This window comes from Hypanus sabinus, chromosome 5, assembly GCF_030144855.1.
Source record: "Hypanus sabinus isolate sHypSab1 chromosome 5, sHypSab1.hap1, whole genome shotgun sequence".
NCBI lineage: Eukaryota > Metazoa > Chordata > Chondrichthyes > Myliobatiformes > Dasyatidae > Hypanus > Hypanus sabinus.
Genome location: NC_082710.1, coordinates 186,257,596 through 186,285,264, shown reverse-complemented (window position 1 = coordinate 186,285,264; position 27,669 = coordinate 186,257,596). Strand labels below are relative to the sequence as shown.

The 27,669-nt window shown below is 44.3% G+C and overlaps 1 protein-coding gene and 1 long non-coding RNA gene across 6 annotated transcripts in view; one reads left to right on the top strand and one right to left on the bottom strand.

Moving 5' to 3' along the window:
- LOC132394743 (uncharacterized) overlaps positions 1-12,551 on the top strand; it is an 887,546-nt gene extending 874,995 nt beyond the window's left edge. The window contains exon 2 of the long non-coding RNA XR_009512412.1: positions 10,682-12,551. This is a non-coding gene — a long non-coding RNA (uncharacterized LOC132394743). The remainder of the gene's footprint in view (positions 1-10,681) is intronic.
- The window catches only part of LOC132394740 (hepatic and glial cell adhesion molecule-like), a 60,711-nt gene continuing 36,859 nt past the window's right edge, over positions 3,818-27,669 (bottom strand). The window contains exons 2-5 of one of the 5 annotated variants that reach the window (XM_059971153.1): positions 24,639-24,881; positions 23,219-23,348; positions 17,319-17,360; positions 3,818-5,454 (exon numbers count right to left, since the gene is read on the bottom strand). In XM_059971153.1, coding sequence (XP_059827136.1) covers positions 17,351-17,360; positions 23,219-23,348; positions 24,639-24,881 — 383 coding nt within the window. In that variant the 3' untranslated portion in view covers positions 3,818-5,454; positions 17,319-17,350. Of the gene's footprint in view, positions 5,455-17,318; positions 17,361-23,000; positions 23,349-24,638; positions 24,882-27,669 lie in introns of all 5 variants that reach the window. The other 4 variants (XM_059971150.1, XM_059971151.1, XM_059971152.1 and 1 more) reach the window with 4 other exon arrangements.

Genomic DNA, 27,669 nt, shown 5'->3' with positions numbered 1-27,669 from the left:
CACCGATGCGGGGAGACTGAATACAGACGCTTCGTACTCACCGATGGGGTATATTGAATACAGACACTCTGTACTCACCGACGAGGGGAGATGGAATACAGACGCTTCGTACTCACCGACGTGGGGAGATTGAATACAGATGCTTCGTACTCACCGATGAGGGGAGATTGTATACCGACGCCTCATACTGACCGATGAGGGGAGATTGAATACAAATGCCTCATAGTCACCGATGCGGGGAGACTGAATACAGACGCCTCATACTCACCGATGAGGGGAGATTGAATACAGACGGTTCGTACTCACCGATCAGGGGAGATTGAATACAGACGCCTCATACTCACTGACCAGGGGAGATTGAATACAGACGCCTCGTTCTCACTGATGAGGGGTGATTGAATGTAGATGCTTCGTACTCACCGATGGGGGATATTGAATGCAGACGCTCTGTACTCACCGACGAGGGGAGATGGAATACAGACGCTTCGTACTCACCGACGTGGGGAGATTGAATACAGACGCTTCGTACTCACCGATGAGTGGAGATTGAATACCGACGCCTCATCCTCACTGACGAGGGGAGATTGAATAGACGCCTCGTTCTCACTGATGAGGGGTGATTGAATACAGACGCCTCGTTCTCACTGATGAGGGGTGATTGAATACAGATGACTCGTACACACCGCTGAGGAGAGATTGAATAGAGATGCTTCGTACTCACCGATGAGGGGAGATTGAATACAGACGCCTCATACTTACTGATGAGGGGACATTGAACACAGACGCTTCGTACGCACCGATGAGGGGATGTTGAATACAGACGTATCGTACACACCGATGAGGAGAGATTGAATGCAGATGCGTCGTACTCACCGATGAGGGGAGATTGAATACAGACGCTTCGTACTCACTGATGAGCGGAGATTGAATACAGACGCTTCGTACTCACTGATGAGGGGAGATTGTATACAGACTGTTCGTACTCACTGATGAGCGGAGATTGAATACAGACGCTTCGTACTCACTGATGAGGGGAGATTGAATACAGAATGTTCGTACTCACCGATGAGGGGAGATTGAATACAGACGTCGCATACTCACCGATACGGGGAGATTGAATCAAGACGTCTCGTACTCACCGATGAGGGGAGATTGAATACAGACGCTTCGTACTCACCGATGAGGGGAGATTGAATACAGACGCTTCGTATTCACCAATGAGAGGAGATTGAATACAGACGCTTAGTACTCACCGATGGGCGGAGACTGAATACAGATGCCTCATAATCACAGGTGAGTGGAGACTGAATACAGACGCTTCGTACTCACCGATCAGGGGAGATTGAATACAGAGGCTTCGTAGTCACCGATGAGGGGAGATTGAATAGAGACTACTCATACTCACTGACGAGCAGAGATTGAATACAGACGCCTCATACTCACTGACGAGGGGAGATTGAATACAGATGACTCGTACACACCGATGAGGAGAGATTGAATAGAGACGCTTCGAACTCACCGATGAGGGGAGATTGAATACCGACGCCTCATCCTCACTGACGAAGGGAGATTGAATACAGACTCCTCGTTCTCACTGATGAGGGGACATTGAATACAGAGGCCTCATACTCAACGGACGAGGGAAGACTGAATACAGACGCCTCATACTCACTGACGAGGGGAGATTGAATATAGATGCTTCGTACTCACCGATGGGGGATATTGAATACCGACGCTCTGTACTCACCGACGAGGGGAAATGGAATACAGATGCTTCGTACTCACCGACATGGGGAGATTGAATACAGACGATTTGTACTCACCGATGAGGGGAGATTGAATACCGACGCCTCATACTGACCGATGAGGGGAGATTGAATACAGACGCCTCATAACCACTGGTGAGGGGAGATTGAATACAGATGCTTCGTACTCACAGATGAGGGGAGATTGAATACCGACGCCTCATACTGACCGATGAGGGGAGATTGAATACAAATGCCTCATACTCACCGATGCGGGGAGATTGAATACAGACGCCTCATACTCACCGATGAGGGGAGATTGAATACAGACGCTTCATACTCACCGATCAGGGGAGATTGAATACAGGCGCCTCATACTCACTGATGAGGGGAGATTGAATATAGATGCTTCGTACTCACCGATGGGGGATATAGAATACAGACGCTCTGTACTCACCGATGAGGGGAGATTGAATATAGACGCTTCGTACTCACCGATGGGGTATATTGAAAACAGACGCCTCACACTCACCGATGAGGGGAGATTGAATACAGATGCCTCGTACCCACTGAGGAGGGGAGATTGAATACAGACGTTGAATACTCACCGATGAGGGGAGATTGAATACAGACGTCTCGTACTCACCGATGAGGGGAGATTGAATACAGACGCCTCATACTCACTGACGCGGGGAGTTCAGACAGATGCCTCATACTCACCGATGAGGGGAGATTGAATACAGAAGTTTCGTACTCACCGATCAGGGGAGATTGAATACAGACGCCTCACACTGATGAGGGAAGATAGAATACAGACGTTTCATTCTCACTGACGAGGGGAGATTGAATACAGACTCTTCGTACTCACCGATGAGGGGAGATTGAATACAGACGCTTCGTTCTCACCGATGAGGGGAGATTGAATACAGACGCCTCATACTCACCGATGAGGGGAGATTGAATACAGACGTCTCGTACTCACCGATGAGGGGAGATTGAATACAGACGCCTCATACCCACCGATGAGGGGAGATTGAATACAGATGCCTCGTACTCACTGATGAGGAGAGATTGAATACAGATGCCTTATAGTCACCGACGAGCGAAGATTGAATACAGACGCTTCGTACTCACCGATGAGCGGAGATTAAATACAGATGCCTCATTCTCACTGACGAGGGGAGATTGAATAGACTTCTCATACTCACCGATGAGGGGAGATTGATTACAGACGTCGCATGCTCACTGATGAGGGGATTTCATACAGATGCCTCATACTCACTGGTGAGGGGATATTGAATACAGACTCCTCATTCTCACCAATGGGGGGAAATTGAATACAGATGCCTCGTACTCACTGACGCGGGGAGTTCAGACAGATGCCTCATACTCACCGATGAGGGGAGATTGAATACAGAAGTTTCGTACTCACTGATGAGGGGAGATTGAATATAGACGTTGCATACTCACCGATGAGGGGAGATTGAATACAGACGTCTCGTACTCATCGATGAGGGGAGATTAAATACAGACCCCTCATACTCACCGATGAGGGGAGATTGAATACAGATGTCTCATACTCACCGACGAGGGAAGATTGAATACAGACGCTTCGTACTCACCGATGAGGGGAGATTGAATACAGATGCCTCATACTCACTGACGAGGGGAGATTGAATACAGACCTCGCATACTCACTGACGAGGGTATTTCATACAGATGCCTCATACTCACTGGTGAGGGGATATTGAATACAGACACCTCATACTCACCAATGGGGGGAAATTGAATACAGATGCCTCATACTCACCAATGACGGGAGATTGAATACAGACGCCTTGTACTCACAAGGCGTGTATGGTAAAGATTTGTTATCATTCAGACATGCTGCACTTTGAGAGTGACTGTCAAGGTGTTACCTCAGGTGGGAGACTACACACACAAGGACACAGTCTCAGGGTTAAAAGGTTGAATAATTTGGACTAGAACATTGAATATTACAAACAGGAATGTTTGAACAATGTTCAGACCACTTATTTGACTTACCAAAATGAATCACCTCACACTTATGCAACAATGTGGTCCCAGTGTGGTAAATGCAATAAAATACTGCTCAGAGAATTCTTCGAATCAGCATCAAGTTTAACATCCAGGGCATATGTCATGCAATTTCAACAGTTTTTCAACAGTGGCTTTCTCTTTGTCACTCTTCCATAAAGCTGCAACTGGTGAAGCATTCAGGCAAGTTACTGTATGTGCAAACTCTCCCATCTCAGCCACTGAAGCTTCTAACTCCCCCAGAGGTGTCCTAGGTCTCTTGGTGATCTCCCTCACTAGTCCTCCTCTTGCACAGTCACTCAATTTTTGAAGACAGCCTGCTTTTTTTTTTACAGCTGTGCCATATCCTTTCAATTTCTTATGGATGAACTTATATTCAGTGACTTGGAAATGTTCTTGAATCCATCTCTTGACTTGTGCTTTTCAATAACCTTTTTGTGGAGTTGGTTGGAGTGTTCTTTTGTCCTCATGATGTTATTTTTGCCAAGATACTGACTCACCAGCAGTTGGACCTTCCAGATGCAGGTGTATTTTTACTACAATCAATTGAAATATCTTGACTGCAATAACAGATCTCCATTTAACTAATTATGTGACTTCTAAAACCAATGGATGATTGGATCACCAGTGATGATTTGGTGTGTCATATTATAGGGAGGGGGGTGTGAATACTTATGCATTAATTATTTTGTGTTTCATATTTGTAATTTATTTAAACCAATTTGTAGAGATCTGTTTTTACATTGACAGGAGAATTTTCTTCTGTTGATCATTGTTGAAAAAGCCAAATTAAATCCACTGTGACTCAATGTTTTAAAACAATAAAACATGAAAACTTCCAAGGGGGGGGATAAATACTTTTTATAGGCACTGTAAACCCAGGTCACTGGTATGGTAATATCATTCTGCCAATTGCAACAAACCTGTGGTGAGAACTTAACTTAGGTAACTGGAACAGTAATATTGTAATGTACTATAAACTCAATACAGGGAGCTGCAGGAATTAAACCTGGGTCACTGGTGCTGTATTATTGTTATCCTATCCTAGAGCAGTAGAAATTGAACCCACGTCACAGGTACTGTAATATCGATATGCCCATCACACTGAACTCATTACAGAGAGTGGCAGGAATAGGACCCGGGTCACTGGTGCTTTAACATTGTTATGCTCATCACTATGCTACCCTACCACCCATATTATAACAATTAGTGAGGAAATTAATGTCAACAGATTAACATACTGTATATTGAACAGAGACGTGAAAATGTTTCATTTTCTATATGACTACCAATCTCACCAAATACAATAACAAAAAAAATCTCCTGTCTCACACACAGTGTTGTACGGTGAACTCTCACCTGATACAATGTGAAATCCTACCGTTTGCAACAAGAAAGTAAGAGATTTGGGCTTTGCTGACATCATTCTTTACACTGCAGGTATACAAGCCACAGTCCGTGGTTTTCAAATCTTCAATGAATAGAGTAGAGCCATCTGATGCCAGTCTATACTGTGAATGGTTGTGTATTGGTACACCATCCTTCAGCCATTGAGTGCCAGTTACTTTGCCAGTTTGCACAATGCAGCTCAGCTGAACACGATCAGAGATGTCGGCAGGCCTCTGGAGGATCAGTGGGGTTTGCAGTTGAGCTGTCAGAACATAAGACAACGCTGGTTAGGTCTAATAATAAATGTTCAGATTTCTAATCAAACTTGTAGCAGCTTATCACCCTATGCAGAAAGTCATTTAATTTTCACTCCCGTGTTGACCCAATGACTCAACGGCAAACACTGCGAGTGGAAGATCAGAACAATGACCCACCTCACATGCCACTTTACAAATAATATATTGTATTTCCTGGAAAGGGTGAGAAAGGAAGCAGAACATGCTTGTCTTTATTACTCAAGGCATTGAGTTCAAGAGTCAGAAAGTGACATTACAAATTTACAAAACTCAGGTTGGCTGCACAGGACATTAAAGCCGAAATAGGCCACTTGCCTCAAGTCTGCTCTGTCATTCCATCATGGCTGATTTATTATCCCTCTCAACCAAATTCTCTTGCCTTCTCCACGTAATCTTTGATGCACTAACTAATCAAGAACCTATCAACCTATTTAATTCTGACACTGTGTGCTCTTGGTCTTGATTCCCACAAGGGAGATCTTATTGACACCTACTAAATACTGAAATGCCTTGATAGAGACTCCCCAACTATAGGAACATACAGCCATTTCAATAGTTGATAGGTTTCAATCAGATTACCCCTTGCGTTGATGAAAATCAGAGGCAGGTTTGTTAGAGCTGTTGGGAAGGGTTTAAACTAATTTGGCAGGAGTGTGCGAACTGGAGCTATGGGACTCAGGATAGGGTGGATAGTAAAAAGTAAACAGACAGGCATACTTTATTGATCCCGAGGGAAACTGGGTTTCGTTACAGCCTCACCAAGGATAGTGTAGAAATATAGCAATATAAAACCATAAATAATTAAATAATAATGTTAATCATGCCAAGTGGAAATAAGTCCAGGACCAGCCTATTGGCTCAGGGTGTCTGACACTCCGAAGGAGGAGTTGTAAAGTTTGATGGCCACAGGCAGGAATGCCTTCCTATGACGCTCAGTGTTACATCTCAGTGGAATGAGTCTCTGGCTGAATGTACTCCTGTGCCTAACCAGTACATTATGGAATGGATGGGAGTCATTGTCCAAGATGGCATGCAATTTGGACAGCATCCTCTTTTCAGATACCACCGTCAGTGTGCAGTCAGACTGTCAGGAAGAGCAGGCAGGGGATGGGACATAGTTGTAGCCAACAGGGTGAGTATCAGTACATAAGGGATGCAAAATCAATAAGAGTAGCAAATACTGTACTCAAGGTGTTGTATCTCATTGTGCAGAGTACAAGAAGTAAGGTGGATGATCTTGTTGCACTATTACAGATTGCCAGGTATGATATAGCATTTACTGAATCTTGCCTGAAGGATTGTTGTAGTTGGGAGCTGAATGTCCAAGGTTACACATTGTATCGGAGGGATAGTAAGGTAGGCAGAGGGGGAGGTGTGGCTCCACTGGTAAAGAATGGTATCAAATCCGTAGAAAGATTTGATACAGGATTGGAAACTGTTGAATCCTTGTGGGTTGAGTTAAGAAAATGCAAGGGTGAAAGGTTCCTGATGGAAGTTATATATAGGCCTACCAACAGTTGCTGGAAGATGGACCACTGATTACAAGAGGCATCTCAAAAGGACAATGTTATGATAGTTATGGGAGATCTTAACATTCAGGTTGATTGGGAAAATCAGGTTGGTAATGGATCTCAACAGAGTGCATTTGCTGAATGCCGAAGAAATGACTTTTTAAAGCAGTTTGTCATTGAACCTACTAGTGGATCAGCTATACTGGATTGGGTGTTGTGTAGTGAGGCAATTAGGGAGGTGAAGGTAAAAGAACCCTTAGGAACTAGTGATCACAATATGATTGAGTTCAACTTGAAATTTGATAGGGAGAAAGTAATGTCTGATGTAGCAGTACTTCAGTGGAGTAAGGGAAATTATAGTGGTATGAAAAAGGAGTTGGCCAAAGTAAATTGGAAGGAGCTACTGGCAGGGATGTCAACAGAGCAGCAATGGCATGTGTTTTTGGGAAAAATGAGGAAGGTACAGGACCTGTGTATTTCAAAAGTAAAGAAATACTCAAATGGCAAAATAGTACCACCATGGCTGACAAGAGAAGTCAAAGCTAATGTAAAAACAAAAGAGAGAGCATGCAACAAAGCAAATTATTAGTGCGAAGATAGAGGATCAGAAAGTTTCTAAAAACCTACAGAGGGCAACTCTGTAGATCATTAGAAGGGAAAAGATGAAATATGAAAGCAAGCTAGCAAATAATATCAAAGTGGATAGTAAAAGCTTTTTCAAATATGTAAAAAAATAAGAGAGATGAGAGTGGATATAGGACTGCTAGAAAATGAGGCAGGAAAAATAATAAAGGGGGACAAGGAGATGGCTGATGAACTAAATGAGTATTTTGCATAAGTCTTCACTGTGGAACACAGTTGTAGTATGCCTGATGTTGTAGAGTGTGAAGGAAGAGAAGTGGGTGCAAGGAGGTGGTGCTCAAAAGCTGAAAGACTTAAAAGTACATAAGTCACCTGGACCAGACAAACTGCACTCTAAGGTTCTGAAAGAGGTAGCATTAGGGATTGTGGCGGCATTAGGGATTGTGGCGGCATTAGAAATTATCTTTCAAAAATCTTTGGACTCTCGCATGGTGCCAGAAGACTGGAAGATTGCAAATGTCACTCCACTCATTAAGAATGGAGGAATTTTGTCTGACCTCAGTAGCTGGGAAGATGTTAGAGTCAATTGTTAAGGATGAGCTGATTAAATACTTGGTGATTCAGGACAAAATCAGCAAGGTTTCCTTAAGGGAAAATCTTGCCTAATGAACCAGTTGGAAGTCTTTGAGTAGTTACAAGTAGGATAGATAAAAGGGGATGCAGTGGATGTTGTATAATTGGACTTTCAGAAGGCCTTTGACAAGGTGCCACACATGAAGCTGCTTACCAAGTTAAGAGTCTGTGGTTTACAGGATGGTTACGAAGATGATTAGAGCATTGGCTGATTGGAAGAAGGCAGTGAGTGAGAATAAAAGGATCTTTGTCTGATTGGCTGCCAGTGACTCATGGTGTTCTGCAGGTGTCAGTGTTGGGACCACTTCTTTTAATGCTGTATTTAAATGATTTAGATTATGGTATAGATGTCTTTGTTGCCAAGATGGCAGATAATACAAAAATTGGTGGAGGAGTAGGTAGGATGCAGAAGGACTTAGATTAGAAGAACATAGATCATAGAACACTACAGCACAGCACAGGACCTTCAGCCCACAATGTTGTGCCAGCACTTAAACCCTCCCTCCCATCTAACCCCCCACCTTAAATTCCTCCATATACCTGTCTAGTAGTCTCCTAAATTTCACTAGTGTATCTGCCTCCACCACTGACTTAGGCAGTGCATTCCACATACCAACCACTCTGAGTAAAAAATTTCCTCTACTAACCCCCTCGAACTTTCCACCCCTTATCTTAAAGCCACGTCCTCTTGTATTGCCCTGGGGAAGAGGTGCTGGATGTCCACTCTATCTATTCCTCTTAATATCTTGTATACCTCTATCATGTCTCCTCTTATCCTCCTTCTCTCCAGAGAGTAAAGCCCTAGATCCCTTAATCTCTGATCATAATGCATACTCTCTAAACCAGGCAGCACCTTGGCAAACCTCCTCTGCACCCTTTCCAAAGCTTCCACATTCTTCCTATGGAGAGGTGACCAGAACTAGTCACAGTACTCTAAGCGTGGCCTACCAGAGTTTTATAGAGCAGCATCATTACCCCATGATTCTTAAACTCTATCCCTCAACTTATGAAAGCTAACACTCCATAAGCTTTAACTACCTTATATACCTGTGAGGCAACTGTCAGGGATCTGTGGACGCATAACCCCAGATCCCTCCGCTCCTCCACACTCCCAAGTATCCTGCCATTTACTTTGTACTCTGCCTTGGAGTTTGTCCTTCCAAAGTGTACCACCTCACACTTCTCTGGTTTGAACTCCATCTGCCACTTCCCAGCCCACTTCTGCATTTTATCAATGTCTCTCTGCACTATCTGGACAATCCTCTACACTATCCACACCACCCCCAACCTTTGTGTTGTCTGCAAACTTGCCAACCCACCCTTCTACCCCCACATCCAGGTCGTTAATAAAAATCACAAAAAGTAGAGGACCCAGAACCGATCCTTGTGGGACACCACTAGTCAGAACCCTCCAATCCAGAATGGCCAAGAAAGTGGCAAATGAAATATAATGTTGGAAAATGCATCGTCATGCACTTCAGTAGTTAGAAGTAAATGTACAGACTATTTTCTAAATGGGGAGAATATCCAAAAATCTGAGGTGCAAAGGGACTTGGGAGTCCTTGTGTGTTAACCCTGAAGGTTAACTTGCAGGTTGACTCCGTGGTGAGGAAGGTAAATGCAATGTCAGCATTCATTTCAAGAGGTTTAGAATGCAAGAACAAGGATGTGATGCTGAGGCTTTAGAAAGCACTGGTGAGGTGTCAGCTTGAGTATTGTGAACAGTTTTGGGCTCCTCATCCTAGGAGAGATATGCTGGCATTGGAGAGGGTTCAGACGAGGTTCACAAGGATGATCTCAGGAATGAAAGGGTTATCATACAAGGAATATTTGATGGCTCTAGGTCTGTGCTCGTTGGAATTTAGGAGGATGAGGGAGCATCTCACTAAATCTTTTGAATGTTCAAAGGTCTAGACCAGGGGTCAGCAACCTTTACCACTGAAAGAGCCACTTGGACCCGTTTCCCACAGAAAAGAAAACACTGGGAGCCGCAAAACCCGTTTGACATTTAAAATGAAATAACACTGCATACAACGTTTTTTTTGCCTTTATGCTATGTATAAACAAACTATAATGTGTTGCATTTATGAAATTGATGAACTCCTGCAGAGAAAACGAAATTACATTTCTGCATGCAACAAAAACATTTTGAACTCCGAAAAAAAGACGTTGGGTTGAAAGTTACTTTTAAGTAAAATACTCAATGTCTATTTGAGTCCTTCTTGTATTTATGAAAAACGCCGAACTTAAATTTTCCGCCAGCAGCAAACCAAAAATAACGTCAGCCAGCTGTCATCCTGAAAAATGAAAGGACTATTTCACTGAACAATGAAAAATATGAATATAAGTAAAATAATAGGCAATTAAAATATTTATCATACTTGGTTAATGGGATTTCTGCTCCTGGACCTCAGCGCACAGCGTCTGCACATCAGGGCTGTATGATGTCACCTTCATCTTTACACAGGATCGCAAGCTGTCATCTGTGAGGTTTTCAATATCACTCCATTTGTGTTTCTGAGCAAGAACGGCCTTCTGACGGGCAACATCTTCAAGGTCTGCTGTCAAGCGTCTAAACTTGGACACCCATATGTCTTTGTCGGCTATGTCAGCCAGTTCCATCTCAAGATCAGGTTGACTCACACCTGCCAATGCAGTCGTATTCAGTAGGGAAGGATCGATGCTTAAGGGAGTGACCGGGAAGGATAATGTGTTTTTTTCCTCTCTGAACTCACAGAAGCGTTTCCCAAACGATGTTTGCATTGCGATGATTGCAGAATGTAAATACTCCGAAATTATCATGTCGTGACCTTGTTTGAACTCTCTCAAATTGGGGAAGTGAGACAAAGTGCCTTTCTGTAAATCTCTGGCAAGCACTGTCAACTTGCGCTCGAATGCCAAAACATCCTCCAACATGTGCAGGGCTGTACGTCCTTTCCCCTGAAGAGCTGTGTTCAGCGTGTTCAGGTGCGCTGTCATGTCTACCATGAAGTGTAGCTTTTCCAGCCACTCTGGCTGTTCCAGCTCAGGAAAGGTGAGCCCTTTGCTGCCCAGGAAAGTTTTCACTTCTTCCAGACACGCGACAAAGCGTTTCAGCACCTTCCGTCTGGACAGCCAGCGATAAAAACACGTTGTAGCGGTGTCAGTAAACTGCAGTCAAAGATAGCTTTATTCGAACTAAACAGCCTTGCTTTTAAGCCTCCCTCAACCCAGCCCCCATGGACGCAGATGCTGCAAAAGACGCGTACTCACAAACCCCCGTAGGCTATCTCCCTTAGCCGGAATGCTGGCTAATTGTGAGCCGTTTCGGATGTGGCAGGAAATGTGTCGCTACACTTAGGTTGTACAAGATCACCATAATTACATTTCAAAAGCTAACAAACTAACATAAAATACATTTTAATTAAATACTGACCAATTATTTCCCAAAGCCACAGGGAGCCGCAGCACAGAGGTGAAAGAGCCACAAATGGCTCGGGAGCCGCAGGTTGCCGACCCCCGGTCTAGACAGAATAGATGTGGAAAGGATGTTTCCTATGTTGGGAGATTCCTGGACAAGAGGGCAGAGACTCAGGAGAGAGGGGTGTTCATTCAAAACAGATGTGGAGAAATTTCTTAAGCCAGAAGGTAGTGAATTTGTGAAATTAATTGCCAAGGGGAGCTGTGGAATCTAGGTCATTGGGTGTATTTAAAGTAGAGACTGATTGATTGGACATGGCATCAAATGTTACAGAGAAGGCTGGGAAATGTGGTTGAGGAGGAGAAAAAAAAGGATCAGCCATGATTAAATGGCAGAGCAGACTCAATGGGCCAAATGGCCTAACTCTGCTCCTATGTCTTATGGTCTAAAATGCCAGTGCAATCCCTCTTCCATTTTTAAGTATCTTGTAATTGACTGTACTAATTTGTTTTTATCCCTGCATTCTCGATGTGACAATGCTTGGACCATGTCTTATCAGTGATGCACAACACATAGACAACAATCTCATAATTCCTCCTTTTTAAATATTTCAAAGGTTTAAGAATGAGCACAAGATCACATTTTATTAATTCTTCAGTAGACTTTTCAACAGAGAGAGTGGTGGGGGCATGGAATGCACTGCAAGTAATGGTGGTAGAAGTGGATACAATAGGGTCTTTTAAGAGACACTTAGGTACATAGAACTTAGAAAAATAGAGGGCCAGGCAGTAGGGCAATTTTAGGCAGTTTCTAGAGTAGGTTACGTGATCGGCACAACATTGTTGGCCAAAGGGCCTGTAAGTTGCTGTAGATTTCTATGTTCTAGGATATGAGCACTTCTTGGCTTCTGATGAAAAAAAAACTGTGACAATTCAAAGATGACTTGGATGGATAGTGTATATTTGGATGATTGAAAACAGTGTTCAGAATATTTCATTCAATTCTGCTCACCCCATTACAGGCAGGATGTAGAGGCTTTTAAGCAGGTGCAGAATCTGAATCAGGTTTATTATCACGGCACATGTTGTGAAATTTGTTACCTTAGCAGCAGCAGTTCAATACACTACATAACATAGAAAAATAAAACTAAAATAATAATAAGTAAATCAAATACAGTATATGTATATTGAATAGATTAAAAATCGTGCAAAAACAGAAATAATATATTAAAAAGCGATGCAGTGTTCAAGGATTCAATGTCCACTTAGGACTGGAATGGCAGAGGGAAAGAAGCTGTTCTTGAATCCCTGTGTGTGCCTTCACACTTCTGTACCTCCTACCTGATGGTAACAGTGAGAAAACAGCATACCCTGGGTGCAGGAAGTCTTTAATAATGGATGCTGCCTTATTGAGACATTGCTCCTTGAAGATGTCCTGGATATTTTGTAGGCTAGTGCCCAAGATGGAGCCAACTACAACCCTCTGCAGCTTCTCTCGGTCCTGGGCAGTAGCACCCGCGCCCCCATAACAGACAGTGATGCAGCCTGTCAGTACACATATCAAAGTTTTTGAGTGAATTTGTTGATATACCAAATCTCTTCAAATTCCTAATGTAGTTGTCTTGATTTCTTTATAACTGCATGTTGGGACCAGGTTAGGTCCTCAGAGATCTTGACACCCAGAAACTTAAAACTGCTCACCCTCTCCACTTCTGATCCCTCTATGAGGATTGGTATGTGTTCCTTCATCTTACCCTTCCTCAAATCCACAAGCAGCTCTTTCATCTTACTGACGTTGAGTGCCAGCTTGTTGCTGTGACCCCACTCCACTAGTTGGCATGTCTCACTCCTGTATGCCCTCTCATCACCATCTGAGATGCTACCAACAGTAGCTGTATTGTCAGCAAATTTATAGATGGTATTTGAGCTATGCCTAGCCACACAGTCATCCATAGAGAGCAGAGCAGTGGGCTAAGTGCACACCCCTGAGGTGCACCAGTGTGATCTTCTAGATAGGAAGTTGAGGATCCAATTGCAGAGGGAGGTACAGAGGCTCAGGTTCTGTAACTTTTCAATCAGGATTGTGGGAATGATGGTATTAAATACTGAGCTATAGTCGATTAAGCCGGGTGGTGGCGAAGCGGCATAAGCGCTGGACTTCAAAGCGATGGCTCCAGAGTTCGAATCCAGCCAGCTTGCATGCATTCCATCAATGCTGGGTTGAGCATTGAGCTAGCAACTTGGCCTCATAAAAATAAGAAAGCCTGCTAATAAAAACAGTCATGACGGCGTCCCGATGACTCCACTAGGAGTCAAGGGCTCTCTTTCTTCTTCTATAGTCGATGAACAGCATCCTGACATACTGTAGATGTTTGTGTTGTCCAGGTGGTCTAAAGCCATCTGGCAAAAGACAAATTGCAATAGTCCAGATCCTTGCTGAAGCAGGAGTTCAGTCTAGTCATGACCAACCTCTTGAAGCATTTCATCACTGTAGATATGAGTGTTACAAACATCTGTAAGGACAATACACATCCATGCAATCATCTGTTTGAACTTCTTCCATCTGGCAGATGATATAAGATTTTCTATGCCTGCGCTTCCAGACTGAAAAATAGCTATAATTGCTCTGAACCAATTGATCAAGCATCATCCATAAATTTGTTATATTGCTACTTTTAATACTGTTTTATTAATATTTTAATATGGCTGTCATGCATCTGAGTTGCCCTTTTGTACTGCTGGTTACTTGATTATATTTATTGTTTATGTTATTTGTTGTTTTATAGCATTGAGTACAAAAGTTGCAAAGTCATTTTCGCTGTATTGGTGCATAAAATTCTACTATGCAATGACAATAAAGATATTTCATTTCATTACCAGGTGATAGTCATTAAATAGCTCACATTATCCTTCTTAGGCACTGGCATAATTGTTGCCTTTTTGAAGCAAGTGGGAACTCTTGACTGTAGCAGTGGGACATTGAAAATGTCCTTGAATACTCCCGCCAATTGCTTGGCACCAGTTTTCAGAGCCTTACCAGGTACTCCATCGGAACCTTCTAACCCTCTTTAAAGACAGTCTAGCTTTGGCCTCTGAGACAGAGATCAGAGGGGTCAACAGGTACAGCAGGGATCTTCACAGCTGTAGTTGTGCTCTCCCTTTCAAAGTAGACATAGGAGGTGTTGAGTTCATCTGGCAGAGAAGCATCACTGCCATTCATGCTATTGGGTTTCGCTTTGTAGGAAGTAATGTCTTGCAAGCCCTGCCAGAGTTACCCTGCATCCGATGTCGTTCAAAATAGTCTCTTTGCCCTTGAAATAGCCCTCTGCAAATCATAGCTGGTTTTCTGGTACAGTCCTAAGTCACCAGACTTGAATGCCATAGATCTAGCCTTCAGCCATAGATGCCATAGATCTGTTTCATCAACAGCTTTTGGTTTGAGAATGTATAGAGTGTAGAAGGATACTGTTGGAGTAAATGGCATGTGCAATGGGAAAAGGGAAAAGGGTGGACAAACTAGTCACAAACAAGAGAAAATGTGCTGAAGCTGGAAGTTCAAGCAATGTACACACAATGACGGAGGAACCAGCAAGAGGAGCTGAAGGCAGTGTGGACAGGACCAACAAACTTAACCTGTTCTTCAACAGATTTGACACTGTGGCCCCTGCACATCCCTTACATGATTCTTCTGTTGTCGGCCCCCAACCAACACATACTCCACTCTCTCCTCCTCACAGCTCTAGTGACTACACCCCTCCCACACCTGGAACCACCACGGTAGGCTTCACAGCTGAAAAGACAGCTGAAACATCTCCACCCAAGCAAGGCTGCAAGCCAGGATGGTGTCAGCCCCAGGGTGCTCAAAGCCTGTGGCCCCAGCTATGTGGAGTACTTCACCATGTCTTCAACCTGAGCCTGAGTCTCCAGAGAGTTCCTGTGCTGTGGAAGAGTCTCTGGCTGAATGTACAAGCCCGTTTCTGTGCAAGAATCTAAGCTCTGTATCACAGTGGAGGTCCTATCATAAGTATATAAAAAGATGCTCACTGAAAATTAGGTAAGAAGTGTCCTACTAAAAATGAACATTAATATATTCAATCAACAATAATGCCATTATTTAGAAATATAGGTTTAAGCTGAGAGGGAGATGGAGTAGCAAAGTTTTCACATGTCGATATCTGGAGTGAGCAGCCAGAGGAGGAGATGAAGGTAAGAAATGTAACAAGGCAAAGGAGGATATATTTAATTCAGGCAAATGGGACATTATAGTTTTGCATGGGGGACCAAAAAGTCCATTTCTACATTGTACAATGCTGACTCTTTGGTAGGAAATGACAAAAGATGCTTTATAAAAGCATTACCAAATGAAAAAGGCAACGTCATCAAAGCAGAAATAAATTCATTATACAAAATAGATTTTTACTCCTCATATGTATGATGTAAAGTCAATTCAATTCAATAAAATAATTTTCCCTCTAAAAATACAAACAGGGATGTTTCCAATAGTGGGAGAGTCTAAGACCAGCTGGCACAGACTCAGAATTGAGGAATGTCTGTTAGAACAGAAATGAGGAAGAAATCCTTTTGCCAGCAGGTCCTGAATCTGTGGAATTCATTGCCACAGATGGCTATGGAGGGCAAATCACTGAGTAAATTTAAAATGGAGGTTGATAAATTTTAATTAGCAAGGTTATGGAGAGAAGGCAGAAAAATGGAGTTGAAAGGGAAAATAAATCAGCTATGATCGAACAGCAGAGCTGACATAAGATCACAAGACCATAAGACACAGGAGCAGAATTAGGCCATTCAGCCCATCAATTTTGCTCATCAATTCAGCCATTCCACCGTGGCCGATCCCAAATCCCACTCAACCCCATATACCTACCTTCTCACCATATCCTTTGTTGCCCTGACCAATCAGAAAATGATCAACTTTCAACTTAAATATACCCACGGACTTTGCCACCACCACAATCGGTGGCAGTGCAGTCCACAGATTCACCACTCTTTGGCTGAAAAAAATCCTCAACTCTATACTAAAAGATCACCCCGCAATTTTGAGGTTGTGCCCTCTTGTTCTGGATACCCCCACAACAGGAAACATCCTCTCCACATCCATCCTATCTAGTCCTTTCAATGTTCAATAGGTTTCAATGAGATCCCCCTGCATTCTTCTAAATTCTAGTGAGTATAGGCCCAAAGCTGCCAAATGCACCTCATATGTTAATCCCTTCATTCCCAGAATCATTGTCATAAACCTCCTCTGGACTCTCTCCAATGACAACGCACTATGGGGTGGTGTGGGTTTAGTACTTTCTTTTTTAAGGATTATATGGGTTGGCACAACATGGAGGGCTGAAGGGCCTGTACTGTGCTGTAATGTTCTATGCTTTCTGAAAATATTCCAATTCCCTCTGCACCTCTGATGTTTGAACCTTCTCCCCAACAGTCCGTACTATTGTTCCTTTTACCAAAATGCATAATCATACATTTACTAACACTGTATTCCATCTCCCACTTTTTTCCCCTCACATAGTCTCTAAGGATCTGCATCTCGATGCAGCTGGTGCAGACATGACTATCAGGGAGACTAGTAGTTTCCCAGAAATCCCACATCTGACACTCAGAACACTCGCTCTGTAGACATATCCCCCTATTCTCTCAAGTTAAATAAGAAAAGTGAAGTAAGAAATAAGGAATGAACTTACCTTGTCTTATTGAGAAATATATGACATAACCACTATATATACCTGAAATATAATCACTATGTATTAGCTATTTACAATACTATGTAATCACTTCTAGGTACTGAATATTAGTATGTATTATTTTACTAGACACATTTTGTTATGTATTGTTTTCACTAGATACTTTGTACTCTCTTAGCTGCATATAATGACACTTACAGAACACCTGCTTGTTTAGCAGCACTATTAGCTGAGATGTATCCCATGTATTACACTCAGCCTTTGTTTAGTACGAGATAACGGTGGCGGACAGGATGGTGCGAGCAGGAATGTAATGTGAGGGAGGTTGTCTGGAAAACATAATCTTGGCCACGAATAAGGTCCCAATGCGAACGGGTGAAAAATAATGGTGACGCACCGAGAGCTAGGCAAGAGCGATTGATTAGTTAATATATAGATGATATGCAATTATAAATTGATTGGGTATGCTGATGAAACCGGAATGTAACCGAGATAAGAAATTACTATAAAGAATGCTGTACACCGGAGCTCGGTGGGCTTTCGGTGACAAATTCATTGATTGCCTCAGCCTTTGTTTGCAAATAAAGGTTTAAACTTCTCAAAGAATTGTCTGCGTCTCCTGGTCATTTCAAATAACCACGACAAAATTGGCGACCATGACAGGACCGGGAAGAGACCCAAGGAAAAGATTCGGCGGGTTGAGGCTGCTTCCCGGTCCCTTGAGAGCCCTCACAGAGCTAACAGAATTACAGGTGCACCCAGAAAAAAGATAAGCGCTTTTTGCGACAATTTGGATTAAAATTCTGTTGGTTTTGGGGGTCTCTGGAACTCAGAAGTGTGTAGCAACTGCCGAAGGGTCTCTCCGATCCAACAAATCTGGCAGAATTGAGGGTTTGACAGGAGGCTCAGAGGATTGATCGAGAACACTGCAGTGGGGGTAAGTACGAATAAGGTAACAAGAAGTTGAGTAAAGAAAATTCCACGTGGTGTTGGTAAATCCCTGTGGATACCGCTTTGCACAAAGCGAAGGGCTGAACGGGCAGGGTAAGGAATAATAGGGAAAATCCCTGTGGATACCGCTTCACACAAAGCAAAGGGCTGGACGGGCAGGGTAAGGAATAATAGAGAAAATCCCTGTGGATACCGCTTCACACAAATCGAAGGGCTGAATGGGCAGGGAGAGTGAAGAGAAACTTCTGTGAGTACTGCCTTAGGTTGAGGGCTGCTCGGACAGAATGGAACAGAAGGTAAGAAGAATTTGATAAATTGCTTAACCACTGGTGGAATAAACTGTAGGGCTAGTCGTGGAGATAGGATCGCGGAGGTATTTGAACTGTGAGATTTTTTTTTAAAGAAATAATACCTAAGAGAAGAAGAGAATAACATGGCGGAAGAAAAAGGAACAGCAGTAGACATACTGTGCAAGAAATTCCCAGTAAGTAGAGGTGAGATTACTGCAATTTCAGAGAAATGGGAAAAAAGAACCAAACACCTGCACACAAAATGGCCAAAAGAAGGGACATTCCATGCAAGATTGTGTGTAGAGATGGAAGCACTAATTAAAAATCATAAACCAAACAATAAGTCCAAGAAAAGGGAGGAAAGGAGAGAGGAGGAGATGGAAGTATTGAAACTTTTTAGGACGACGGGAGAAAGATTGAGAAAGACAGGCAGGATATTGGTAATAAACGAAAAAGACAAAAGGGAACAGGAAAAACAGTCGGGTGATGAAGAGGAAAAACCTAACAGAAGCCCGGCTTCAGCTCTATACCCGAATGTGAAAGAAGCAGAAAGACCCCCTCCCTATAATGAGCAGGGAACACCCAAGCAATGCCCCATGATATCAGGAACAGTGAGCCTGCAGGGGGAAGTAGAGGTCTGGGACCCTGAGGAGGAAAGAAGGAAATACGAGAGGGTGAGAGAGGTGCTGAAGAACGAGATAGATGGAGAAAGGAAAGGATAGAACAGGAAAGAAGGGAGATGGAAAGAGAAGTGGAAAGGCTACAGCAACAGAGAGAGAAGAGGGATTATGAGGATTATCGTTTATACTGTAGAGACAGACTAGAAGAGAACAGGAATCATCTAGACGGCAAGGACGAAGTGAGTTAAGAGGAAGTTGGAGGAAGGTAGGAAACGAGAGTTTGGAGGAAGTACGCGAGAGGACGGAGAGGCAGGAGAGGCAGATATTGGAGATGGAAGAGGGGACTAGAGTGGAGAAGGAGCAAGGACGAAGGTATACCCCAAGGAGGTATGAGTGGCAGACAGTAGTACTAGGGCCAGCAATAGATAAAGGACCAAGTGAGGAAGGAAGCTTGATTACATGGAACGGGGAGAAGGAAATGCTGCCACTGCTGGTAAGGGATCAGGACAAGTACAGTATATCACTTGGGGATCCCAGGACCTGGAAGGGCTGAAAAATACTCTGCCTAGTCTGCACAAGGGGGCAGAAAAGTGGATTAGAGCCTTTTGAGGAGGAAACAACCTGGACGATTGTTGGCTATGGGAGATTTGAAGGCACTGCTGATAAGGTTGATGGGAACTTCCAAGCAGAAAGAACTGATGGAAATGGCTGGCTTACAGAATGTGGACAGCCCACAAGCTGATGGGGCCAATTTTGATCCAGTGAGGCAGAGGGTATGGCAGGCCATCAGGAAGCTTTATACACCCAGAGTAGACCCCAAAGCCTTAAAGGGGGATCCACTGGGAGTCACTGAAAACCCAGCAGCCTATATAGAAAACCAGTTGAAAAGGTGGAGACTGGAGACTGAGCAAGAGGTGGAAGATAGCTTGTTTCTGAACTCACTGTTCCGTCAGAGCATTTTGGATGCAATGCCTCCGCAGGTCAAGCCTAAATTGGAGGAAGTGGTTGGGCTATCATCACTGACCCCACGAGCATTCAGTGATCACATAGTCCACGCGGTGGAGAAATATCGGAGAGACAAACGAAAGCTGGCTGAGCAGCAAGAAGAGGTGCAGCGAAAGCTACTGCAAATGCAGCTCGAAGAACTGAAAAAAAAAGGATTAAGAAAAAAGCAAAAAGATGCTGCCAGCCATCACTAGTGTGAGTACAGCCATTACACCATTAGATGGAGGAACCAGTCATTCTGTCAGTCAAGGGCCAGAAAACCCCATGCCAATAATGAATGTCTTCGGAGGAGCATTTCTACAGATGCCCTATTAGGAACAGAGTAAATTTAAGCAACAGCCCAGACAGGACTGGAAGTCCCAAGGAGGGGGGCAGAGGAGTTATGGGCAGACTGGTTAGTAAGCAAACTAGGGGGATGGGGTGCGTGGCTGACTAAATTGGCAATGACTGCAGGCATTGTGCTGATAAGTTGTGTGATTTATTCTGTGCTGTTTTCTTCCATGTCTCAAGACTTTGATAACGCCTGTGACAGCAAAACAATTCCCGATGCCCCTGGAAATTGTTGAATCTGGCCCTAGACAAGGAGAAAAGCCGATGATGTACTGTTACAGTCTGCACGATGCACCAAGCAGACTGGAAGGTGTTAATAATGTGGACACTAGTCTGTAAGGGTGTCCGAGTCTTTTTTCCTGTCTCAGCTACGGAGGGACAGGTTTTTGGTTCAACAGCCTAGGATAACAGAGAGAGATCATTTTGAGCTCCGAGTATGGAAATTGTAGTTGACCCAAATTTGGGATTAAAATGCTGGACTTTATTTTGGCTTTGGTGCACGGCCTCTGAGTGTTCTCTTTCTGTGTGAGACCCTGTGGGTCTCAAAGGGGGGATTATATTGAGAAATATGTCTGACATAACCACTATATATACCTGAAATATAATCACTATGTATTAGCTATTTACTATACTATGTAATCACTTCTAGGTACTGAATATTAGTATGTATTATTTTACTAGACACATTTTGTTATGTGTTGTTTTCACTAGATACTTTGTACTCTCTTAGCTGCATATAATGACACTTACAGAACACCTGCTTGTTTAGCAGCACTATTAGCTGAGATGTATCCCATGTATTACACTCAGCCTTTGTTTAGTAAGCGATAACAGTGGCAGACAGGATGGTGCGAGCAGGAATGTAATGTGAGGGAGGTTGTCTGGAAAACATAATCTTGGCCACGAATAAGGTCCCAATGCGAACGGGTGAAAAATAATGGTGACGCACCGAGAGCTAGGCAAGAGCGATTGATTAGTTAATATATAGATGATATGCAATTATAAATTGATTGGGTATGCTGATGAAACTGGAATGTAACCGAGATAAGAAATTACTATAAAGAATGCTGTACACCGGAGCTCGGTGGGCTTTCTGTGACAAGTTCATTGATTGCCTCAGCCTTTGTTTGCAAATAAAGGTTTAAACTTCTCAAAGAATTGTCTGCCTCTCCTGGTCATTTCAAGTAACCACAACAGTGTCTGTTAGTTCTTGCCGAAGCTTACCACTCTGATTCAGACCACTTCAACGACTGTTCGCCCATGATTGCTGCATTGGATAGCTCTTTGCTGGATCTGCATGGGAACGCTTCAACTGCTTCTGTGCAGCACTCCAATCAATAACTTGAGGAGCAGGAATGGCCTATTTCTGCCCTTATGTCTCATTGTCTAATAAGAACTTAGAGTAGTAATTGGCTATTCATTTTATTATGATTTTACTTTGTGCCAGTAACCCCACTGGATGGTCAATTCTGGATATGTTTTGGCTTTTAACCTGTTTTTTTCCCAAATAAGTTTTTTTTTTAAGCAACTGATTTTGGAAATCAGACATTTAGTAAATATTGTTGGCAGCAATTTTCATTACTACTGCGAAACTGCTTAAGCTCAAACACGAGGTAATTTGCAGATGCTGGAAATTCAAGCAATACACGCAAAATGCTGGTGGAACGCAGCAGGCCAGGCAGCATCTATAGGAAGAACAGTCGACGTTTCAGGACTCAGTGTCCTGACGAAGGGTCTCGGCCCGAAACGTCGACTGTGCTTCTTCCTATAAATGCTGCCTGGCCTGCTGTGTTCCACCAGCATTTTGTGTGAGCTGCTTAAGCTGTTGTCTGTGAGTAGCCAGATTGTTATTTGCATTGGGAAAGGTCACTTGTCGAGTCAATGTGCTGGATGCTGTGCGACAAGTGAAGACCTCACTGAGAGATTAGCAAGGTCTGTGGTTCAGGACTTTGCAGTCATGGGGCAGTGAAAATCTGTTCTGTTATGGTCTCTTGCATCTATTTAGTGTCTCTCAAAATACAAGGGTACTGCTTTACAACCAGCAAGGTGTTTTTGAGGTACAATCTCTGTTATAATGCCAATGTCATGTCAATCAGGTCATTGTGTATAAAACTTGATGTAAACTGTGGGAACACACTGGCCGGGTAGCAAAGCAAACTCTCCAGGTAGGAGATCTTGGTTGGCAGCAATAAAACCAGGCTGCATCACAATCTGGCATGGAGGGGTCAAAGCACAGGATTAGAAAAAGCTGCAGAGAGTTGAAAACTCAGCCAGCTCCATCAAGCCTCTGCAGCATGAAGATCACCTTCAAAAGGCGATGCCGCAAATAGGCGGCATCCATCATAAAAGATCCCCATCATCCAGGACATGTCCTCTTCTCATTTCCACCATCACATGTACAGTCCCTGACCATTTTTTAATTTTTTGGTTTCCGTTTTTTTCAGTACTTATTTAATTTTACACACATACTCACATGGCATACTTACCCTGCACGTCCAGGTGAAAACGGACATATTTGAATTGAATTGAGTTGGCGAACAAGAGCTCACCTAATTTCACTTCAAATAGGCCACTATCTTCCACTTGCAATTTTTTCACTAAGAGGGAGCCAGTTTTTAAATCATATTTGACTCGGTGTCTGAAATAGGAATTGAACGAGACTATATTACTATAAGACATATGCTCCAAGATGATCAACTCGTACTCGTGGTTCAAAAATCTCCAGATGACCTTGCGCCTCTTCATATTTGGGAGAATGGAGAACAGCACAGAAGAACCAGCAGGGCGCCTAAGGTAGAATTCTGGCCAAGAAACTGAATCTGAATTGAACTTAGCTGGAAGAGAACAAATTTACAGTAAATTATCATTCTACATAATTCAATTACATTGATCAATATTTTTAGCTTTTACACTAGGCCATTCCTGCTGTGTCTGTAAGGAGTTTGTATGTTTTCCCCTGTGGGTTTCCTCGGATTGGTCCAATTTCCTCCACATTCCAAAGGCATATGGGTTAAGGTTAGTGAGTCATATGCCACAAGTGTGGCGGCACTTGCAAGTTGCCTAGCACAATGCTCACTGTTTGATTTGAAGCAAATGACACATAGAAACACAAAACCTACAGCACAATACAGGTCTTTCACCCCACAATGTTGTGCCAAACATGTCCTCACTTTAGAAATTACCTAGGGTTACCCATAGCCTTCCATTTTTCTAAGCTTCATGTACCTATCCAGGAATCTCTTAAAAGACCCTATCATATCCACCTCCACCACCTTAAAACTGTGGTTTTAAAAAAGTATTAAAAAAGTATTTCAGTCCTGGTAAAAAGCCTCTGACTATCCACACGATCAATACCTCTCATCTAATCTTTGTAAAAATACTTAGTGATTTGTACTGTATGTGAAGCTGCAGGAAGGAATTCAGAAGTTGTTTTTGGACAAAATTTGATTTTGTAAGAATAAAAGAACAGAAGCAGAAGTAGTTAACTGAGCAGCTGGGGTCTGCTCTGCTGTTCAATAAGTCCATGCACTGGACATCATACCCAATCTCTTTATTATCTAACACATTATCAATCTTATGCTAGACAGCACCTACAACACAGTGGTGATGACAACATTTATATCCATAGTTTCTCAATGGCCCCTTGTACACGGCAGAAACAGACCCTCAGCATCTACCCTTTCAATTCCCCTCAGATCCTGTGTTCCAATGTCTTCAACTCTCAGTTGTCTAAACCAGAAAGTTCAGTCAGTTTTACTCACACTCCCTTCTTGGTACAGCCACCAAACTAGTGAATCTATTTTCAAGGGAGGTTTGCTCTTCATTGGATGTGGAGTCTTTTGCTGCCAGATTGAAATGGTGGGGAAAAAAATCAACCAGAGGTTTGTCATACCTGCTCTTATTCCCACTTGCACACATGATCCTTGGCATTGACCCTCCAATCCATATATCCATGCTTAGAACATCTGATTTAACACCATCAGTCTCAGTTCTCTAGTCTATCCATTGCTGCAATGCATGGAGGCTGAGAACTGATTCCCTCTTTGGGGCGAGTGGGCTATTTCAGCTCCTATAATCTTATAAGTCTTATGATTAATAGACTACTCTCCCTTAGGGATACTTACAAATATCTTCATCTCTGGGAAAGCCAGCTCTACTGTTCCCTGGCTTGTCAAGTAACTCGTCAATTGGGAGAGGCCTGCTGCTTGCATTTGACACTTGTCCAGGATCCACTCTTCCCTTGGTGTGCTTGGAAGCTGGAGTAATATACCCCCACTTCAGTACATCTCCACTTTCTGTTTCTCCTCCTGAAGCAGTGGTCAGCAACAGAGCAAACCCAAGAGCCATAAAGGCACCAGCTAAGAACCCTGAAACAACACCAATTGCAGATTTTTACTAAATGGAGAACAGAAACATCATTAAAAAAGGTCAAGGAAATGTAAATACAGTGGATTCTATTTATTTGGAATGCAGAAGGACCAGATCATGTTAGCATTCATTTCAAAAGGGAATACAAGAGTAGGGATGTAATGCTGAGGCTTTATAAGGCAGAGGTGAGGCCTTACCTTGAGTATTGTGAGCAGTTTTGGGCTTGCATTGGAGAGGGTCCAGAGGAGGTTCACAAGGATGATTCCAGGAATGAAAGGGTTATCATATGAGGAATATTTGATGGCTCTGGGCATGTACTCACTGGAATTTAGCAGGATAAGGTGGGATCTCATTGAAACCTTTCAAATGTTGAAAGGCCCAGACAGATTATATTGGAAAGGATGCTTCCCACGAGAAGTCCAGGACAAGAGATAGAAGGGCATACATTTAAAACAGATGTGGAGAAATTTCTTTAGCCAGAGGGTGGAGAACTTATGGAATTTGTTATCACAACGTGGTTGAGGCCAGGTACTTAAGGCAAAAACTGGTAGGTTCTTGTTTGGACTCAGTATCAAGGGTTACAGGAGAAGGCTGGGGAATAGGGATGAGGAGGGAAGTAAAGGGTCAGCTATGACTGAGTGGTGGAGCAGACTCAACTGGTCAAATGGCCTAACTCTGCTCCTACGCCTTATGGTCTTATTGTCTCCATACAACTCCATTCTACCCCGCAATCACCCACACATCACCCCTCTCTCCCCAAGAAGTCCCTCACAACTCTCTCCTCCATAATCTCCCTTGCAACACCTAGTCCCCCATAATCTCCCACACAAACCCCACTCTCACCATCACCTCCCTCAAAACCCCACTCACCACCATCTTCTCCCACACCCACTCCCCAATCATCTCCCTCACACCCTTACTGTCCCCATCATCTCCCTCACACCCCTACTGTCCCCATCATCTCCCTCACACCCCCACACTCTCATAATCTCCCTCACATCCACTCTCCCCATCATCTCCCTCACACCCACTCTCCCCATCACCTCCCTCACAACCCCACTCTCCACCATCACCCACACACCCACTCCCCAATCATCTCCCTCACACACCCACTCTCCCCACCATCTCCTTCACACACTCACTCATCACCATCACCCACACACCCCCACTGTCCCCATCATCTCCCTCACACCCCCACTGTCCCCATCATCTCCCTCACAACCCCACACTTCACCATCACCCACACACCCACTCCCCAATCATCTCCCTCACACCCCCACTCTCCGCACCATCTCCCTCACACCCCCACTCTCCACCATCTCCCTCACACCCCCACTGTCCCCATCACCTCCCTCACAACCCCACACTTCACCATCACCCACACACCCACTCTCCCCAATCATCTCCCTCACACACCCACTCTCCCCACCATCTCCCTCACACCCCCACTCTCCACCATCACCCACACACCCACTCCCCAATCATCTCCCTCACACACCCACTCTCCCCACCATCTCCTTCACACACCCACTCTCACCACGATCTCCCTCACACCCCCACTCACCACCATCACCCACACACCCCCACTCACCACCAACTCCCTCACACCCCCGCTGTCCCCATCATCTCCCTCACACCCCCACTGTCCCCATCACCTCCCTCACAACCCCACTCTCCACCATCACCCACACCCACTCCCCAATCATCTCCCTCACACACCCACTCTCCCCACCATCTCCCTCACACCCCCACTCTCCAGATCATCTCCCTCACACCACCACTTACCCCACCACCCTCATACCCACACTTTCCCCATCATCTCCCTCACACCCCCACTCTCCCCATCTCCCTCACAACCCCACTCTCCCCATCATCTCCCTCACAACCCCACTCTCCCCATCATCTACCTCACAACCCCACTCACCACCATCTTCCCCCTCACCCACTCCCCAATCATCTCATTCACACCCCCACTCTCCCCATCACCTCCCTCACAACCCCATTCTCCCCACCATCTCCCTCACACACCCACTCTCCCACCATCTCCCTCACATCCCCACTCACCACCATCACCCACACACCACCACCCAAACACACCCACTCACCACCCTCCCTCACACCCACACTCACCACCATCTCCTTCACACCCACACTCACCACCATCTCCTTCACACCCCCACTTGCCCCATCATCTCCCTCACACCCCCACTCTCCCCATCATCTCCCTCACATCCCCGCTCACCACCATCTTCTCCCACACCCACTCCCCAATCATCTCCCTCACACCCCCACACTCTCATAATCTCCCTCACAAACCCACTCTCCACCATCACCCACACACCCCCACTCACCACCATCACCCACACACCCCCACTCTTACCACTATCTCCCTCCCACACTCACTCCCCAATCATCTCCCTCACACCCCCACTCTCATAATCTCCCTCACATCCACTCTCCCCATCATCTCCCTCCCACACTCACTCCCCAATCATCTCCCTCACACCCCCACTCTCATAATCTCCCTCACATCCACTCTCCCCATCATCTCCCTCACACCCACTCTCCCCTCATCTCCCTCACACCCACTCTCCCCATCATCTCCCTCACACCCCCACGCACCATCACCTCCCTCACAACCCCAAACTCCACCATCACCCACACACTCCCACTCACCACCATCTCCCTCACACCCCCACTCACCACCATCTCCCTCCCACACTCACTCCCCAAACATCTAACTCACAACCCAACTCTCATAATCTCCCTCACATCCACTCTCCCCAT